Below are 20,450 nucleotides of genomic sequence, written 5' to 3' on the forward strand. Positions count from 1 at the left end.
TTGTATATGTTCAAAAATAAGGTCAATAAGGACGATGTGGGAAAACAATTGTGTACTTGGGGCTTTTGGTTGATTCTAATGCCCAAGTTGCATTTGGAAATGCTTATGTAAGTAGAGTTTTGATCATTTCTGTACCCCAATAGTTTGCAGGCATGTACTGATTAATGGCAGTTGGTTTAGTGTTATATTGTTTGTCAATCCAGCCGTGCTGCATGAATTTTTGGGAAATGGCGTGGTTAGCTAACTTATAAGACGAAGGAAAACATGCACGTCAACTCTTCAATGAGTTTATAGGGGCTTAACACCGGAAATAAGTTCGACAGACAAGCAAATGAATATTTGATAATAGATGTCATCCAATGGTTAAGGTCTTTAATTCTTTTTCCCCGGGATGTAGTTTTGACTCTCATCCTTTCATTTTGTTTTTCTTCACTAATTAGTGCTTCCCTTTTAAAAAACAAGGTTGAAATATCAAATTTTGATCAAGGAAGGCCTCGACAACTTTCAGCTTCAAGTGTCGGGGACAGTTTGCGGTTCAAGTGCTATATAAAAAATATGGGATAATATCATAAACCTCCCTTGAGGTTTCTCATAATATCACTTAGCACCCTTAAAAGTTTAAAAGTAATCACTGACCTCCCCTAATAATTACAATTTGACACATAATGCACATATCAAATAAATAAATGGAGCTCAAAAAAAAAAAGTCACTTTCTTCTCTTTCCCTTTTCTCCAATATTCTCCTTTTTTTTTTTGGATGACTATACAATTTTTTATTTATAAATTACAATAAATTAAATTTTATTTATCTTTTACTTTTTTGTAATTGTGATAGAATGGGGTATGATTTCTTTGTTTATTTTGAGTTGATTTTTTTTAACGATTAGTACAATTTAAAGGTTTGGACCATGAGTTGAGAAAAAGTTGGGAAAAAAATATAAGGTTTCTAATAAATCGATTTTAAGCATATAGCGTCAAATTGGTGCTAATGTTTTTCTTTACAAATATTTTTTTATTTTCTAAATTTATATTTTTATGGACTATAATTTTGTGATGTGATGGTACTACTAAAAATTGTTTTTTAGGTGATGATTTTTCTTAGCATAAATAAAGTGATTTATGAGTATTTTTATTCAATAAAAATGAGCAAAAGGGCAATTTAGAATTTTTAAAAATTTTGTCACACAAATAATAAAAATAATGAAGGTAAGTGATATTTTTAATACCTCAGAGGCGCTAGGTGATATTAAGAGAAACCTCAGGAGAGGTTTCTAATATTATCCCAAAAAAAATTTAGAGAAAGGGTTGGTAACTTGGTATAAATGAGGACTAATTAATATTGATAACAACATGTGCTTAAACGCTGCAGGAGACAAAATTTTTCTTGTGATTGTTCAGTGTTAACTTATATACAGATAAGCAACACAATTAAATTTAGGCGTCAAGGCCGGTGGTATGTTTGGTAGGATACATTCTTATTGAACGTCTGCACCAGCGACTTCATCTTTTTCGCCCTGTGCAAGCTGGGGGTATGTTTTAGACTTTCAGAATAAGCATGAGAAATAGAAAACAAATCCACCAGAAATTCTGAAATATTTTGCAAGATTCTGGTGTAAGACATAAGTATAGAGTTAAATATCTGTTTGAAATATTTCTTGCCTTCTAGCATCCAAACCACGGTAACTGCAGAATTAAGCCCAGAAAATGATCAGAGTGGAGATCAGAAATCAAGTTGATTTTCGAGCTGATTTTGCTTCGTTCAATGAACAGAAGGACCATCACGTTTGAGTTGATTTTGCTTCCAAATATTCTTAGTATTAACACAATGCTAGGAATTGAACAACTACTACTGATAAAGTTGGGATAAAGAGGTATCAAGAGTCAAGGCTTGCCCTCGTAACCCCATGGATTCAGGCTTGCCCACTTCCACTGATCTCTGCACATATCATCTATGTTGTACTTTGCCCTGAGGAGAAATTACAAATAGCTGTTAAAGACTCGCATAGCATGATATGCATAAACCGAAAGGTGGAGGCATCATTACAATACTAAACAAACACGAATGCCTGTCTGTCCAAGAAAAAGAAAAAACATCAAATTCTTGTTGAAATTCTTATAGCATCGTATGGTACAACAATTGGCAACTGGGATGTGAACATTTTCCTTTTTAGATTCAAGTTTTCAAACAAATCCAAAGCAACTAGGAGGAAATACAAGAAATGAGGTAACCTCGCAGCCAGAGAGAAGGAAAATGTATCAGAATTTGAACGACTTAGTTGTTTTCATCACCAATGTAATGCAACATAGTGCAAAGCAACTTACTTCCAACCAAGCTTTTTCTCAGCTTTCTCTGTTGATGCATAAACTGCAGTGGCATCTCCTGGCCTTCTTGGACACAGTTTGATGGGGATGTCCTGAAGGTAATAAAGTAGTGCAAAAGTCAGAAGCAGCTTGAACATTTACCAGATATGCATTCATGCCTTGCATTTGCCTGTTAGCTGTTATTTGTGTGCGAGTGAGAGTGCGTGCACGCGTGAGAGAGAGAGATCACCTTTCCAGATGCTCTTTTGAAAGCAGCAACCATTTCGAGGACAGATGTACCTTGGCCAGTCCCCAAGTTGTAAGCATGACAACCTAATATGCAATGTTCATCAGAAAATGTAAAACAAAGTGAAACAAAATCTCAAAATGGTCATCTTCTAAAATCACATTAATACTATTACATATTGGCTCATAAAAAGCAGTGATTAGTTTTAATTGCAGCCGGCAATAATCTTTATATACAGAAGGATCTACGGACCTTTAAAATCCATTCGAAAAAGCTTCTGCAAGGCAGCAACATGACCATCTGCCAAATCCATCACATGGATATAGTCTCGTATCTGCTAACCAAGAAACTACTTAGCTTTTGTACAAAACGTTAAGCCTTATAAAAGGCAAGTTTATTTTAGAGCACTTTAGAGCAAGATAACTGCCAAATCATGATATCAGGTGAGTTCACTTACTGCACTACCATCAGGTGTGGGATAATCATGACCATAAACATTTAACTCAGGTAGTCTACCAACAGCTACTCGTTCTATGTAAGGCATGAGATTGTTTGGGATACCCTTAGGATCTTCTCCAAGCCTACCACTCTCATGAGCCCCAACAGGGTTGAAATATCTTAGCAAGATAATTTTCCATTCTGGATCTGCCTTTTGAATGTCTCCAGCAATTTCTTCCAGGAATAGCTAGAGTACAGGCAGAAAACCAAGTAGTATAAGTACTTCTGCCATTCTGAACCAGAGACAGGGAGACTGCTTTCATGAAGTTCTAAGCAGACGACTATATCACCAAACTATAGGGAGATCTATGAGAATACCTTTGTGCGGCCATAGGGATTCATAGCCTTCAAATCAAAATCTTCAACACATGGAATTTTTTCAGGTTGGCCATATACAGTGGCAGATGAAGAGAAAACCAACTGCATACAAAAACAATCAGATTAATAACATAAACAAAAGACCAACTGTTAAAACACATTAAGCAAATTAAGCGACACTAGGCATCTTCTATGCTAGTACATCAAATGAACTAAGTTGATGCCTCATTTCATCCTACAAAAAGAAACCAATTCATGCAAGCTACCTTCAAAGTGAGGACGCAAGAACGAACTCCCAATTTAAAATGCATCATCAAACAGGGGATACTGAATGTTGAAATTAAATTTTCAAGAATAAATATCTTGTTAAAATTCTCCCAAAAAAGAAGAATATGACAGCTTTGAAAAAATCATAAAATTCCATCTAGGCACCATCCTATTCCCCCTTCTCATCTATCTCTTCGGTCTAAGTTGTGAGTAAAGGAATATGTGGAAAAAAAAAGGGAAAACCAAATGCACACACAGCATACCTTCTTGCAGTTGTACTTTGCCATGGTCATGTACAAATTGATTGATCCAGCCAAATTGTTGTCAAAATAGCGCATAGGATAAGCAACACTCTCCCCAACAGCTTTCAGGCCAGCAAAGTGTATAACAGCATTAAACCTGATAAAAAACACCAATGTACCCCTAATTATATCATAATATACAAAGGCATATGCAACAGAAGATTAAAGCAAATGTGAAAAGGAATACAAGTGTCAAATTCATTGCAACAAGTAAATTACTTTCGTTTATCCACAAAATGAAATATACATTTAACCTACTTGTTTTTTGAAAATATCTCCTCCAAATCCTCCTTATTTCTAATATCACCCTGCAACCACGTAAAACATGACCAAAATTCAAGATTAAACACCCCTCACTTCGAGCACCAAAAAAAGAAAAGAAAAGAAAAGGACAACCAAATTTTCTTTGATAAAGAAAAAGTTTTCTTCAATTGTTAGGACTAACAAGTATTCTGCAAAATTTAAAACCCATATAAAGAAACCGATAATACCCTGTTCAAAGAAAAACTTAAGAACATTAATGCAACACTAAAAATTCCATCATTTCTCGAAACATAAGGAACTAATAATAAAACAAAAGACATAAGCTTGCTCAAATACAAACTAGATACAGCTCAGTGCTATTAAAAATCCATCACTTCTTGAAAAGAAGATTAAAGATAGAAAAGGAAAACCCAAGACACAAAAACATGGAATGGGTCATGAAGAGTAAGCATACCAGATAGAAATCAAGATTTTTAGACAACTGGGGTCCCGCTAACTCTCTGACTCGAAGAACAGCCTCTTCGACGGAGTTATCGAGGTTGTCAATGATTGAAACCTTAAAACCTTCTTTCAATAGCTGCAGAACAGTATGAGTTCCAATGAAACCAGCCCCTCCTGTCACCAAAATCCTATCTTCCACTCCCACGGCCATTCTTTCACAAGTAAAGCAAAAAAGAACCCTTCTTGTCCTGTGAAAAACGTTTGAGTTTGGGAACAAAAAAGTGTCTGAAATGGGGAGGCTTGAAAAGGGTTCAAGAGTATAATACTGGGTAACCGATGGAAATGGAAAAAAATAGTATGAAGAAACTGAGATATCTGTTCGAAGCAACGGATAAAAAGATGAGCCAAGGCACAGAAATTAATGGGGAAGGATACGTAAGCATGTAGGACTAGTACTTAGCGATATATATATATATATAGTAGTGTATTAGTTGAAAAATGTGAAGGGACAAAAAGATGAGCATGAATCATGATGATGCTGTAGCGGTGGGATGGATAACGGCTGAAAGCTGTATCCTTTTCAGTCAATTTCCAAAAGGGGGTTTTGTTTTGCATATCACGTAAGTTCCCAGATTAGATGGGTTGGCGGGATGTTGATGTCAGATGCCGTGAATGAGTGGAGGGGTTGGGCATAAACTACAGCTATGGCTTCTTGACAACTGATTAGGAGTTAAGATGTGGGGAATTTACACAAATGATGGCTAATTCCTATGCCTACCTTCTTGCCGAACCTTTGGTTTGTTATTGGTCTGTAGAGGAAATTGTGGAAAAATTGAATTTATTGCAAGCCGAAATTGATGGGATGATGCCTATATCCGAGTTTTTTTTATGATTTGGGTAATCTTGGGTGTTAGCTAACACCTCATGGTAACTAGTTAATTAGTTTTAAAAAGTAAAGCATTGTTTAGATGGTAAGTTTTTAGAGTTTTTATTAAAATATATAATGTGACAGTGTGATGTAATGTATGTAAGGTAAAAAAATAATTAAAAATGTGTCAAAAGAATTTTTTCGCAAAAACTCATATTCTAAATAATTTTTAAGTTTGTAATCTATATCTATTAGAGATTTAAAATCCTTCTATGATATCTTGGAATATGATTCGATTTTTATCATCGGACCAAAGGAGTTGTTCGGATTGCATAATCTAGAAAGCTTTTGGAGAAAAAAATTATTATAATGTTTTTAGAATATTACGTATGAAAAAAGGTGGCTGAAAAATGCGTAGAAGAAACATTCTCGAAAAATTTTTAAAAAATTCAATATGGCAATCCTGACAAGAATATTTCCAAGTAATATATGATGAAGTATCGGTCCAATCTTTGTAGTCAACATCTCTTGGATGGATAGAATAAGTTTGTAAATGTGAATAAATTTATGTTAAGTGCAAATTAACCCAAAAAACCAGTGTTTGTCCATTAGAGGAAAAAAGGTGGATATAATAAGTTTATACATGTGAACAAATTTATGTTAAGTGCAAATAAACCAAAAAAAAAAAAAAAACATGTGCTTGTCCATTAGAAGGAAAAAAAGGGAATTTGAAAGTCAATTTTTTACACATATGTCAAGAATTCAATGATAATAATATATACACTATAAGTATATATAAGATTTACTCTTAACGTATGTCATCTCCAACTTCTGAAAAGTGTGACTAAGAAAAGTATGAACTGAATCTTGGAAAGATTAAAGCATTTCCATTTACGGCCGAACAAATTTTTCATTATATTTAAGGATTAATTTTATATATACTGTCGGTGTATACACTATCACCATTAGATATATAACACATGCAAAATTTGAATTTAAAATTCAAAATTTGCATATCCAACCATGATAGTGTATACACTGACAGTGTATATAAAATTTACTTATGTTTAAAGGATATGAATTTATTACTTCTAAATAGTACATATATGCTTTAGAAAAAAGAAATTGGTCATTGGTATAGGATAAAATTTTGTACGTCAAAGTTAAATTTTCTCAAAATTAGGAGTGAATGGTCGACGACTTGTAATCATTTGGAAACACACATATCGAGGAAACTGATAGGACTAATAAGTAATGGTTTAAATTTAAAAAAAAAAAGAAGTACAAAACACGTAGTATAAGTAAAGAGAGAGAGAGACAGAGAGATAGTTGCTTTATTGGCTTGATTAAATTGCTTTTAGCAAGAATAAATAGCTAATTGCCATTGGCCATTTGGTCCAGTGGTCATCACCATTAAAGGTGATGCTGGAGGTCAGGGGTTCAATCCCTGCCTCCCACAAATTTGCCACAATTTGTGGCGGTCTTAATTGACATTCATCGATGGAGTCTGTACTCACATCGAACCCCCTCCCCTTCCCCTTAGACTAGGCTAGATTAGGTTATAGGACATCTATCGTTGCGACAAAAAAAAAAAAAAAAAAAAAAAAAGCTTATTAATAATCATAAGATTGAAGTAGTAAAAATGTGAAAATAAATAACCGTAAGATTAGAATACATGACATCAGCAATCAACAAACTCCACCTTTGGTTATGTGTACATCTCGCGTGCACGACTATATAATTATGAAATTGGAGGCATACGGGAAAAGTAAAAATGGCATGAATACATGAATCTCTGCGGACAAATGAAAATGGGAAAAAAATAAACCGATATGAAAATGATTTGGTGCACTTGACATGAAAATTGGAAGAACTTCATTTCTTCTCTATTTGTCTTCCCGGTTATGTGTACTGAACCTAAGCATGACATTTGGTTTTCAGTCGATGATTATTTTCAGGTTTTACTTGTTTCAGAATTTTACATTTCATATAGGTATGGTGAAGCCCCTAGATTGGCTCGAATGATTTCGGAGTAGCATGTTATAAGGTCGCGTGTTCGAATCACCTCTCCTACTATCTTATGTATTCTTGAGAGAGGGGATGCACAAGCACAAAAAAATTAACTGGAATACTTTCTATGTCGACAACAAAAAAATAGGTCTGGTGGAAAGCCTCTCTATTAGCTATTAGATACAGTAGACTTGGGATTCCTTTTGATTGCGTAAAGGTTGTCCTAACACCTAAAAGCAGGATGCAACTTGTGGGCCATTCTTTTTAATTTAATTATCACGGTTCGTTGTTCGTTGCACCAGACAGCAATTTATTACCTAAATTGAGAGGCATCCCTCAGAATTATGAGCCAGTGCCAACAATAGACCACTTGCAAGCATCAAGTACCTTAATTGAGCGGACAGACCTAAAAATCTAGACCCCACGAGCTGCAATTTGCAAAAGAAGCTGAATTTGATCTTAATTTATTGGCCACAGATAAAACTGCAGAACCAACACATATACAGAGTAAATATCAAACCAGCTCAGATCAATCCACAGAAATTATCCAGGAAAACTTATAAAAAGCAAAAGAAAGACGATGTATTCAATATTCTTCACCTTGGTATACTATGAAGGGCTTATTGGAGAAGAGAAGCCTAACAAACTTCTCTAATTATTAAAGACAGTTTCTAAGGTTCCATGAAACTAGACATGCCTCATCCCCGGGTCAAATTTTATTGCAGTCATTTTCCAATGGAAACTGAAACTATACTCGAGTAAAGATCAAGTTTTGCCTCTTGCAAACACAGGGAAACCGAGGAAACAGGAAATCTACTTCTTCTGCTCAGTCTGATACTAAGTTGCTGTTTGTTTCCTCCTCCCAGTTGCGTTTCACTGGCACTACCACTATGAAACTAACTTCTTAGAGATCGCCTTGTTCCTTGTATGGCATTTGCTGCTGCTGGATTTGTTAGACCTGTAGAAAGAAACTTGTTGATAAGATCTATCATTGGTGTGGATGGTGGAAAGTAGACAGATTTAGAACACAAAAAATACGAACTTTAGGCTTTTACACTAGACTGCTTGTCTAAACTTTATTTCTCCAAGAAGCATTTTTCTCTATTTGTAACCCATCCTTAAAACTATTACATCCGATTCAATTCAACTGCAACTTTGTAAAACTATTATATCCATGAGGAATCATACAAACAATTTGAATGCAAACTGACCTTTCCAGTAACTGTGAGAATGTCCACCAAATTAGGCCGAAACTGTTCTTCCTGAAGTTCATTTTTATGTCACCATATATTCAAACCTACGAGAAGTTAAAAAAAAAAAAAAACAAATGGTATTTACAAAAAGGAGAGAAAAAGAGAAGTTCCAATACTAACCAATTAAATTCTTTTAAGGAGTCAAATTCATTTTTCCTCCAGAGTTAAGTGCAGATGATGATGCACAGATAGGGGTGGAAAACCTAACAGCAGTAGACTCCCATTCCCTATCAGAAGCGAAGTCCAATCGTCTTTCTAGAGATCTTCCAGCAACTGATGTTTCAGATTTGTAAGTGTTGGAAACTGAAGTGCCCTCCAATTTTGATGAGCCTGTGCTATTTATCTCCTTGCTCTGAGATGAAGATGAGGTTGTATTTCTAGGGTTTTTGCAACAAGAGGCTTCATCCCTAGCTTCTCTTGAAATTTTCTTTCTTATAATTGATGGAGTATTCTTGTAACCCATAGCAGAGTTTCTCAACAAAGACTCTGGACTGCTACTACCGTTACCAGAAATATTTAGCACTAAACTAGGAGGGGTAAAGTACAATAGCCGATGTTTGGAATGATTGGTGTGATTGTCTAGACTGATAATCCCATCACTTTCAGCCGAGACTAGGTCTTGACATTGAGGTGGATCGTAACACAAAAAGCTGGACAGCCAATGATCCTGACAAGGTGTAGTTTTACAAACTTTGTTTTTCTTGCTAAGCTGACCATGATCCTTACTATATCCATAACTTGACAAACTTAAAAGGTCAGTATTTGGTAAGAGGCCTGACACATGCCTGGTCCTCTTAGGAGATTCAAAGATCCTCTCAGGAGATTCAAAGATCCTCTCACACTTAGCAGGAGGAACGGCAGAGGAAAAAGCATAACCTGGTTCAAAAAACATTGCACTAAATCATGTGATAGTTCGAAAAAGGAGATATATAGAGAGGATTGAGTTTTCTTGGAAAAATCCTCTTGCCTGGCGAAGGATTGCCATGCATATCTGCGGGAACAATTTCCGTGCCACCAACTTTGAACCTACCAAGTGAATTTATTAGATTGCCTACCCCTTTGTCTGAAGATCGCCAGGTCCCATGCAGATGAGTTTTTGACTCTAGATGGTCCATATGAAAAATAGTGTTTCCAAGAGATAATTCTGTTGAACAGACATGAGCAACATTGTCCTGACCCCTTTCCTGAAGGCCACTTCTTTCACGAACTTTCTGGGACAACAACTGATGCTCAATGGAACTTGTTCTCTTTTGAGTAATGCAGGAACCATCAGAAGTACTCCCCTGTGAATCCAGCTCAGAGCAACAAGGCAAGTTCAAATCGAACTTTTTCTTTGCTGAGCAGTTCCAGTGATTTTTTATTGCATTATCAGTCCTGTCAACAACCCAAAGAGGTGGAAGGGGCATGAGATCAATAAAGCATGATATGGTTTTGGTTTATGTAACACAAAAAATTTGCTAACTTCTAATAGTGTTGTTGGGAGGGGGGGGGGGGGGGAGTTTACCACACTTTGACAGAAAATCTAACTTAATAATGCATACGTAATGCATACTGTCTAATTCAAACTTGCACAGTAAAAGATTTAGAATGCTAACCAACGATATTACTAATCAAAATTTTTATCATGCAATTTACATGAGTGCAAGAAAAGGCAATTTTAGCGTCAAGGAAGTCTGTCTCATGATGGACAAACAATGTCATTGATTTCTATAGGCATTTTATCCCACCAAAAAAATAATATTTTTAACAAAATTAATATGTAATCACATATCAAATGCATGATCAACCATGCTAACGAAAAATTTAACCCCATACCACAGGGGCTCAGAAAACATCAGGAAATCCAAATACTTGATCTGTTTATTCCAAGAGTTGCATTCATTACAAGTAACGTAAAAACTCTACCAGCAGCAAGCTTGTTAGATTTGAAAACACTGCATTTAATCACCGCTAAGAACCTGAAGGACATCTCACACGTCACTCATTTATTGTTAAAACTGGGCAGAGTTTACATGTTTAGATTGATTACATAGCTCTGATGTAAAATGTGCTACGATCACAGAAATCAAAGTTTGAAATTCCAAGTGAAGGTGTCAATAGATACCTTCCAGGAAGAAACCTGGCTATTTCTGCCCACTTGTTGCCATATATTTGGTGATAATAGGATAGTATTGCTTCTTCCTCTTCAGTCCATGCATCCTTCTTTATTGCAGGATCCAGATGGTTGTGCCACCTGAAATTACATATGACTTCAAAAGATTGCATATATACCAGTCTTAGGGATATATGCCCATTGACACTAGAATATTCATGGACTTTTCTCATTTGGCTAACGAAGAAATCGAGGTGCATACATAATACATAATCCTTTTGGCCACAAAAGGGATAAAGGCCTCTCTCTTTCAAAACTCAAAGAAATATTTCCAACTGTGTCACTTCTGGCTTTAGCTGCTGGAATCTACAGTGAAAACAAGACTTGGAAGACCAGATGTATATGTCAGCCTCAACTGTCAATTTCATGTGATTCAGCTTAAACTGCCGATACGGTCAAGGTCAATACACAAAGGATAAACACAATTGACTTAACTTTAAGCAAGGCAGCTTGGCAATTCATAAAACCAATTGAGCAACCACCAAATTACATGACCTGGAAGGTCTCATTTACACCGCAGAAAACGGATTTGCGGAATGAAATGGACCAACCAAGAAAACAACAAAAGACTTTGAAACAAAATTTAGTTTGATTTGTGTCTACTATGTCTCTTGAGACGATTTTCTAATTGTCAATTTAACACTTTTACATGCAAAACTTAAAGCCAAAAGAATGAAACTTTTAAGCTATTCACCACATGAAAAGTTCAACAAAGGCAAAGAGAAGATAAATTTAAAAAAAAAAAAAAAGAAAGAAACATATTACAAAAGAACAAAAAGCCAACGATCCTCAGCACCCCATTCAGCAAATTGCTCATGGTGTTTATCAATAAAATGTCTCCCCACAATGGTAAATAGAAATATCTAGATAGCCGAATTGATTCTATAGAAAAATTAATAACTAACATCATCTACCTTTCCCTGCATTGCTTGCCAATTCGACCTGGCAAATACTTAGCGATAACAGACCATCTCTTGGAGCCAAATTTCTCGACTAACTGAATAATCTGTTCATCCTCCTAAAGGTTTGAAAAAGAAATTTAGACATTACATATCAATAACAAAAATAAATAGATAATAAATAAATAAATAAATGCATGTTCCTGCTTTGGATAGACACAATTTTAACCTCTTTTGTCCAAGGGCCTTTGACAAGTTCAGGATTTAGAACCTTCTGCCAGCGGTGCAAGCACTGAACATCGGTCCTTCCGGTCATGCATTCAGCTGTGCAAGGAGAAGACAGTCGCATCGATTTTTTTGCACTCTAAATTACTACAGGACAGGTAGCATTACCTCATGGCAGTAACAATTTTTTGTGCAGATTGGCAGAAAGCTATTAAATTAGTGTGCTATTTACCTATTCTTTTCCAATTCCTCCCATTGAACCTCTTAACCACTTCAGCCAGCAGATTATCCTATTAATACAACAGAAGTTAGACAGAAAAGCACATCTGATATTGAGGTTAAAAATGGAAATTCAGGCATAGACTATCTCAAGGCATGCAAAATTCAAAATTTCCAGTATATAGCCGATGAAGAGATCAGATTCATTATGACATAATTATCATCCTTTTAAATTGTGTTTCACTCAATGGAAAACTTCTCCAACTAGCTTGTCAGAGAAATCTGAATCCATTAGAAAGAACTTGACATGAGAAAAATCAAACCTTAATTAGCATCTTATTTTTCTAAATACATAATTAGCTACATCTTAGGTATTTCGCATATTGGATACGGCTTCTACAGGGTCAAAACTCATACTAGTCAGACAGTCCTTGAAAAATTCATCCATCAAATAAGCCGAAGAAATAGAAAGATTAGTCCTTTTTTAAAGTTCAAAAAAGGATAAAGAACTAAATTTAATAATCTACATCCATAGGACATTTGAGAAAAGTTGAAGTAATAATTGCCATCTACCAACCTCTTCATCTGTCCAGCCTGCCTGTGAAGATCGTCTTGTTGAAAAAGAACTTGTTTGACTAGTGAAACTAGAAGCCAAAAATTAGAGAAAGTCAAATTTTGGTTAGCCCAAATGAAAGTAAAATAACATAATTTTCTGCCCAGATACATATTATTCATTCATATCATGGATGCTTCTAATAAATAACAGCACCTAGTCAACCATATAGAAATGATTTTACTAAAATAGTCATGGAAACCCTTTGATCAAATTTGGAAGCCTAAAAAGAATGCATCAATAGAACACTAGAGACATAACAGTCACAGAGTAACTTTGAACTTGATAATCTTACAGATAATCCTCGGCAATGTGGGATTGGTCAGAAAAAGTAACTGAAATCGCAAGACCATAAACCCGTGCAACCCAACATGCAACATAAACGCACCTTGAATCAGAGGAATATCTTGGAGTTACACAATCATAGCTACTATCTGAAGCCGAAGAACATGAACCAAATCCAACTTCTTTCACTAAATCTGGACAGCACGTAAATTCGACCATGATTTATTTGGCTACCAACTTTAACACAAAAACTGCAAAAGAACACAAGTTAAAATGCAGAGTGATCATGTATTCTCATTATGGTTAGTAGTTAGCAAAATTTACTTAGAACGATAGGACAAACAGAAAGGATCAAACATAAACACAACTGCTATTCATATTAAACAAATTCCCTTCTCATGATGGTAAGAAATTAACACGACTTACCTAGAAAGATAGACACCCAAAAGAAATAGCACACAAATGAAACCGTAATTGATCTAAAACAGATTCCCTTCTTATCATGGTAAGTATTATCACTATCCACCTATAAACTCAAACTAACCAAAAGGGAATAAAGATCAGTGAAACTGCAATTGGTCTTAAACATATTCCATTACTCACCATGGTAAGTAATTGACATGATTCACCTAGAAAGTTAAACCAACCAAAAAGATTAAACACAAACAGAACCGCGATTCATCCGAACAGATTCGCCTTTTCATCATGATAAGCAATTAACACTATTTACCTTGAAAGAAACCAACATAAAGGGGATTACACATAAAGAAAACCACGATTCATCTTAAATAGATCTCTTATTTCCATCAAGGGACAGAAGCTGCATGGTAGAAGTGAAGTGATCGCAGCAAATTCAAACAATTACATTATAATCAAAATTAACTTTCTTTAAAAATTTTGATGTAAGAAACATCATCATCTTCATCCCACTTCTCCAACATTTCTCAGTGACTAAACCTCAAAACATCAACAAAAGCATAACACAACTCAAGTTAGATGGTGCTGATCACATCCAAATACGAAAACAAAACTATAAGAGAGAGAGAGAGAGAGAGAGAGAGAGAGAGAGAATTAATCTTTCTCAATTAAACAATATCTAATTGCAATTATAAAATATCAGAAAAACGCAAAAAAAATAAAGAAGAACAACCACAAAGCTACAAAATCACAACATTTCTTAGTGCATAGTAGAAAAGAATATAAAAAGTTTCACATTTTCCATGCTCTTTAACTAAAAGAAAGGCAAATAATCAAAACGTTTGGATAAAAAACAATTATTATGGTATCCTTTAACATTCCCTACATCTTTGTCAGCAGTCGAACAGATTAAACAAAACTCTGAACCAGAAAGCCATCAGAGAAACAAATTCAGAATTAGCATAAACCGAACAACACAAAAAATTAAGCGTCCAGATCAACAGCTTACATCCGTTAATCCCGAAGAAACATGAGAATTGTTCACATAAATAAATCAATAAAATCAACCGTTAAAATATACCAGACAAAAAGACATAAGGAACAACAGAAGAGCCCAATGAACGACTTGAGGAAGAGGGATAGGGTTCAATCAATGAAGAGGAAGAGTAGAGGGGAGAGAGAGAGATATATTGCAGCAAGAGAGACAGAGAGAGAGAGTATTTGCAAGTGACGCGAAGTAGCGGGAAAGCACAAATAATAAAAACAAGAGTCCAAACGCAACTACTGTACTGATTCCACCGCTGTACCAGTAAAGTATTTTATACTGTACTGTACGCTGTGAGTGAAGTTGTTGTAACTGGTGCGTGGGTGAGTGTGTGTTTTTTACGGTGTAATTTCAGAAACCTCCTTTAGGTTTATTACAATGTCACTTAGCCCCTCTAAAGTTCAGAAAATATCATTTACCTTCCCTATTTTCGAACTTTTGTAACATTTTTACCTTCCCTATTTAAGGTTTCTTTTTGTTCTTGTACAAGTTCCCTAACGGTTCAATTTCACGTAAGAATTGAGTAATGACTGAAGCTGTGTTTTCGTTCATTGTCTCCTTTTTTTAATTTTTTGGCTTTGTATTCTACTTCAAGTGTTCATATGTGTGTGTGTGTATATATATATATATGAAAAGAAAAAGATTACATATATAGGGAGTGATTTTTTTGGATGCGTTGAGACTTGAGATAGGGAGTGATTACTGATTATCGACCACAATTAAGGACTTTATTTAAGGTTGAAACAGCTAATAAAGGTAAGATAATAAAACAAAAAAAAAAACACACACACACACATTTGTGAGTTAAGGCTTCATAAATATGATGAAGATATCTATCTTATATATAGGTTGTGGTTATCTTAGTATCTTGCATATTGTCAATCTTAACTTAATAGTTTAATGGAATTAAAAAATCTTAAATACTATGAAAGCCTAATTCTGAGTTTTATCTTTCTCTTCCCCAACACTCAAATCTATCAAAATTTTGGAGCATTAACCGTTATTGTTTCAACAGTTTCAAATTAAATAGTGTGGAAATTTCATATATATATATATATATATATATAACCTTCTTTTGTTTTTAAAGTATTCGGACATAAACCTGAATTAACTACATTCTTGAGCAGAATAAACACTTATCCATCCGACTCCCATAGGAAGTCTACTAGTGCATCTATTAAAATAATAAATTAGTTACATTTTGTAGAAACTCCTTTGCTTAATCCTCATTATGCATCCTAAGCTTCTTAAGGGGCAATTGCTCTCCTTCATATGTGAGATTAAGATTTATAATGATTATCAACTCCAAAGTGTTATCGAATCAATCATTTCACTGTTACTCGTAGATTTGGATAGCAGGAGTAATGCCAATTTGATTATTTAGAGCTTGTGTAAATCGAGTTAGATGTTTAAAATTAATGAAAATCACTTGTTCTAACTAGAGATGCAATTGAATCAAGTCGAGTCGAATTCGAGTAGTGTACTATTCAAGTTCGATTTGAGTTAAAAAATTTGGACTCCAACTCTCAAAGCTCGATTTTATTTTGCTTTATTCGAGTTCAAACTCGAGGTCATGCAAATCAAGCCTAATCAAACTTAATTTTGAGTTCAATTGAGTTTAACAATATAATTTATATTTTATATAATTTTAAATAAAGAACAAATAGACATTTCATATTAATAAATTAAAAATAAAAAACCATATATATATATATATATAAATAACTTAATTGATCTCGATTAAACTCAATGAACTTTCAAATTTCATATATTAGACTCGAATTTGAGCTACTGCTCAAACTCGAGTTTGAGTTCGAGTTTTGACCGAATAAGTTCTCGATCCATTTGCATCTCTAGTTTTAAGTTCTAACGATTAATGAATCTAAACCATAATATTTATTTGTGAAATTAATAGAATACTTCATATTAAGTATAATTTTGTTATTTGAATAAATGTCTAGCAAGTGTGATAAATACCATCGAAACGTATTACTAACAACTTGGTTTAAATTTGCTTTAAATGAACCGTTTATATTATATTACGAAATTACAATGCGTAACGTACATTTTTTATTGGGGCGTTCTCGGTTTCTTAAACCATAGCAGCCTGTTTTGCTAACATAAATTGGATCGATAGGTGAAAAAGAAAGGAGTTAGTTTATGGTAAAAGTCACCCTATGCTACGACAACTGGAATTGTCATGGTGGCCGTGAGACTTAAGGCACACCAACTCTGGTCGGTTCAGTCCACTTACATTTCCATTATTGGGCCATTTGAGGTCCTCAAAACTTTTAGTGTCGGCCCAGGCATCGAAGAGCTCTTTGCCTGCCCTCGAAATAGATGGCTTAGTCCAGTCATTGGCTGGATACCCTTTGTATTTTCCGTGTTTGTCCAATAGAGCCGACTTGGTTGATGGTAACATTTGTCAAACAACAATGGGTCCCTTCGCTTTGGACGGGAAATTATATGAAAAAAATTATCTAAAATAGCACTATAATACTCTTTGTGATGTAATATATATGAAATAAAAAAATAATTAAAATTTATATTTATGATGTAAGTAGAATAAATTTGGATTTTTTTTTTTGCAAATTTTGGTAAATAGACAGACCTATTGAGATCATAATATTATATAACTAGGGGTGATGTTAAACCAAGTAACTTGACTCGACCTCGCAAACTATTCAATCAACAGCTCGACTCGATCTCATTTTGACCGAGTTCAAATTTGAGATCCAATATTTTGTACTCAAAGTCTCGAGCCTAATCAAACTTTTTATAATATATATTTTAAACTTTTTATAATTATTATTGTGAAATGTCATTAATATCCTTTATTTAAAAGTATATGTAAAATATTAATTTTTTATTACGTGAGTTCGATTAGACTCGAATAGGTTTGATTAAATTCGATTACACTCGAATAGATTCAATTGAACTTAATTTGACTTGATTCTGTTTAATTAACTCGAGCGGGAGTAAGGTAAATTGAAATCGAGTTTGAACTCGAACTCAATTTTTAAAAGCTCGACGAGTTTGAGTTATTATTTTATCTCGAATCGAGATCAAGTAGTACACTATTCGAACTCGACTCGACTCAAATGCACCCCTAATGCAACTCTCAAGTCACTAATCGAATTCTGACTCGACCCAAATGCGTCCCAATGCAACCCTCAAGTCATTCCTTTTCTTCTTGAAAGACTTAGAGTCTTAGTCTTCTTTAAATTTTTTTAAAAAAATAGTTAATTTTAGCTACACCATAGCTGAATATAGGATTAAGGCTTCCATTGGGTTAAAGGCAGCACAAACAAAAGAACAAGCATTTAACAAGAACAGACAACATGGCAGACATAGAAGTCTTTCATCACAAATGTCTTTCCACAAGATTATCCTTTAGTGTGTGCGGATGGTGGAAAGCTTCGCCTCCTTGATACTTTCACTAATTCTACATGGCAAATCTCCACATTCTTTGCAATCTATTGGCCCATCGGCATAGAGCAATTATATCGAAGTTATTTTCAAGAAAACTTTCCAAGTCCTCCATTAACAGAAAGGTGGGTAGGCAGTGATCCAAATTTTCTCAACATGAAATAAAGATACGAGTTAGACAGTAATAAAGAAAAAATAAAATAAAATAAAATGCTCAACAAAATGGCATTGCTACATCCAATTTTCTCTAACTGCTTACTGCAATTGTAGAAAATAGAATTACTCTAAAATGGAAAACAACTGAAGAGTTATAACATGGTGAAACAAAGAAGAGAATACATGGGACGGAAATATGAAGTCTAGTTATAAAAGCACAACGCCAGAGAAGAAAAAATTCACTTATAAGATACTTCATATCCATTTCCTTTAGAATAATAATAATATTACTAATAATTATTACAAGAATAATACCACTTTTTATGTTGAGCTAAGCCCATTAGTTATGTAATTCATCATTTTCTCTATTCGTAGAATAAAATTTTGTGATAAAACAAAATCTTTGCATCTATAATGCACGGCAAAATCAGCCCTTCAAAAAGAAACTACAAAACTGTGTGAGTAGAAAGTGTCCCCTAATAAAACGTTTGGATTACCATCTTATCAGAAGATGAAAGCTCTCAAGCTAATATTCTATTCGTGTCATAATCAAAATTTTTTTTGTTCTAGTTTTGATCTGCTTCATTTTATACCATTAGTTTGAATGACGCACAGACTACAAAAGAAGAAAAAAAGGAAAAAAAAAAAAAACATTGCGATATTTTTCCCTAATCCTTATAAATAAGAGGGACGGAAACAGTCCAGTCCAGTCATCCATAGCAGCCCAAAGTAGGGACAGATATAATTCTTCATTCGTCATCTTCATCATTTCATTCATTTGACTGTTCCAACGATCCTTATTCCACGGGTGACCGGCAATTGCAAGGTTCAACCATTACGACTCCGCCTTGTCCTATCATTATTATTTATGGATATACATCTACTGCGCCAGAATTAGAGTACTACTTTTCGTCTGTTCATACCTTGTGGGGGGGCACTTCCAGGTTGGACTTTTCCATCCTCGTTATTTGTGTCCATTTCCTCACGTAGCTAGAGAGGTCCACCAGATCAAGCAGAAGTTTTGAATCTTTAATATATAGTAGCTAGAAAGATTAGTTTTATTATTTGAATCTTTAACGGTAAATCCCAATCAAGAAAGGAAAGATTTAGAGAAAGAGTAGTAGTAATGCAATCTAAAGTTATTTTTTAAACAAAATTGCAGATAAGCACAAGCATCTTAGTAACAGTTTGCCAGAGTTAATGAGGGTCCACCTTGATTATTTTGGACTACTTTTAGTCAATCTATCCGGCTGTTCAATACAAAATTTCGGATTTACCAGTGACATTACACACTTTGGCCCTCCATGCCATTGTCGCCCGCTACCCTATAAATACCCACCCATTTTCTTAAGCCTTGCTCATTCATACAAGCACGACTTTCTCCATTCCTTAACCATGAAAACCTTCAATTCTTTCAGCATCTCCACTCTTCTCATCATTGCTTTCCTCTCAGCCTCCGCCCATGCTGCCACTTTCGACATCCGAAACAATTGTCCCTACACAGTCTGGGCTGCAGCGGTACCTGGCGGTGGTCGAAGGCTAGACCGAGGCCAAACATGGACCATCAACGTGGCAGCCGGCACAGCCGGAGCTCGTATCTGGGCTAGAACAAACTGTAAGTTCGATGGAAACGGCCGTGGCAGCTGTCAGACCGGTGACTGCGGTGGAGTTCTTCAATGCACTGCCTACGGTAGACCACCTAATACTCTAGCAGAATACGCACTGAACCAGTTCAATAACCTGGACTTCTTCGACATTTCCCTTGTTGATGGCTTCAATGTGCCGATGGATTTCAGCCCTACATCCAATGGCTGCACCCGGGGCATCAGGTGCACCGCCGACATAAATGGGCAGTGCCCGAATCAGCTTCGAGCTCCAGGAGGTTGCAACAATCCATGCACTGTTTTCAAGACTGATCAGTACTGCTGCAACTCAGGCAGCTGCGGGCCGACCGACTATTCCAGGTTCTTCAAGACTAGGTGCCCGGATGCATACAGCTATCCGAAAGATGACAAGACTAGCACATTCACTTGCCGAGGAGGAACCAACTATAGGGTTGTCTTTTGCCCATGAAAAGATCCTTAAAACAAAGACTTGCTTGAGACTAGTTAAATATTTATACATGCATGGCACAATAATTTGCTGGACACAACACATAATGTCATCTGCAAATGCAATATTCAGTTCAAATAAAAACTATGAACTGATAATAAAGTTAATAGCTACTGGATGTTCGTGTTA

General features: G+C 35.1%; 3 protein-coding genes across 4 annotated transcripts; 1 reads left to right on the top strand and 2 right to left on the bottom strand.

Annotated features, from left to right (window-relative positions):
- Nucleotides 1-1,565: 1,565 nt before the first annotated feature.
- Nucleotides 1,566-5,095, bottom strand: LOC113779641 (bifunctional UDP-glucose 4-epimerase and UDP-xylose 4-epimerase 1-like). Its single transcript, XM_027325301.1, has 9 exons — nt 4,652-5,095; nt 4,192-4,241; nt 3,895-4,030; nt 3,365-3,466; nt 3,006-3,233; nt 2,801-2,882; nt 2,552-2,634; nt 2,323-2,414; nt 1,566-1,966 (listed from the first exon to the last, which is right to left on the bottom strand). Exons 1-9 carry the CDS (start codon nt 4,847-4,849, stop codon nt 1,882-1,884), a joined length of 1,056 nt encoding a protein of 351 aa, XP_027181102.1. The 5' UTR covers nt 4,850-5,095; the 3' UTR covers nt 1,566-1,881.
- A 2,855-nt stretch (nt 5,096-7,950) lies between these two features.
- On the bottom strand, nt 7,951-14,789 carry LOC113781079. Of its 2 annotated transcripts, XM_027326921.1 has the most exons (11): nt 14,661-14,789; nt 13,266-13,413; nt 12,842-12,908; nt 12,278-12,335; nt 12,050-12,144; nt 11,836-11,939; nt 10,874-11,002; nt 9,737-10,143; nt 8,890-9,645; nt 8,728-8,778; nt 7,951-8,474 (listed from the first exon to the last, which is right to left on the bottom strand). In XM_027326921.1, exons 2-9 carry the CDS (start codon nt 13,379-13,381, stop codon nt 8,903-8,905), a joined length of 1,719 nt encoding a protein of 572 aa, XP_027182722.1. In that variant the 5' UTR covers nt 13,382-13,413; nt 14,661-14,789; the 3' UTR covers nt 7,951-8,474; nt 8,728-8,778; nt 8,890-8,902. The 2 variants fall into 2 exon arrangements, with proteins under 2 accessions (XP_027182722.1, XP_027182723.1); XM_027326922.1 differs by lacking the exon at nt 14,661-14,789 and having other exon boundaries at nt 13,266-13,461.
- A 4,792-nt stretch (nt 14,790-19,581) lies between these two features.
- LOC113779742 (thaumatin-like protein) lies at nt 19,582-20,450 on the top strand. The gene has a single exon (XM_027325445.1). The coding sequence runs from the start codon at nt 19,605-19,607 to the stop codon at nt 20,280-20,282; it is 678 nt and encodes a 225-aa protein (XP_027181246.1). The 5' UTR covers nt 19,582-19,604; the 3' UTR covers nt 20,283-20,450.

Source organism: Coffea eugenioides, chromosome 8, assembly GCF_003713205.1.
Source record: "Coffea eugenioides isolate CCC68of chromosome 8, Ceug_1.0, whole genome shotgun sequence".
Classification (NCBI taxonomy): domain Eukaryota; kingdom Viridiplantae; phylum Streptophyta; class Magnoliopsida; order Gentianales; family Rubiaceae; genus Coffea; species Coffea eugenioides.

What these genes read in the sequence shown, in the direction of transcription:
- LOC113779641 (XM_027325301.1), bottom strand. Translation starts at nt 4,849, where the DNA reads ATGGCCGTGGGAGTGGAAGATAGGATTTTGGTGACAGGAGGGGCTGGT. An exon ending in ATCCCTATGGCCGCACAAAG is followed by an intron (nt 3,234 to 3,364) that starts GTATTCTCATAG and finishes CCTGTACTCTAG; the next exon opens with CTATTCCTGGAAGAAATTGC. An exon ending in GAGAAAAAGCTTGGTTGGAA is followed by an intron (nt 1,967 to 2,322) that starts GTAAGTTGCTTT and finishes ATTTCTCCTCAG; the next exon opens with GGCAAAGTACAACATAGATG.
- LOC113781079 (XM_027326921.1), bottom strand. Translation starts at nt 13,381, where the DNA reads ATGGTCGAATTTACGTGCTGTCCAGATTTAGTGAAAGAAGTTGGATTT. An exon ending in CAGGCTGGACAGATGAAGAG is followed by an intron (nt 12,336 to 12,841) that starts GTTGGTAGATGG and finishes TTGTATTAATAG; the next exon opens with GATAATCTGCTGGCTGAAGT. An exon ending in GAGGAATTGGAAAAGAATAG is followed by an intron (nt 12,145 to 12,277) that starts GTAAATAGCACA and finishes CTCCTTGCACAG; the next exon opens with CTGAATGCATGACCGGAAGG.
- LOC113779742 (XM_027325445.1), top strand. Translation starts at nt 19,605, where the DNA reads ATGAAAACCTTCAATTCTTTCAGCATCTCCACTCTTCTCATCATTGCT.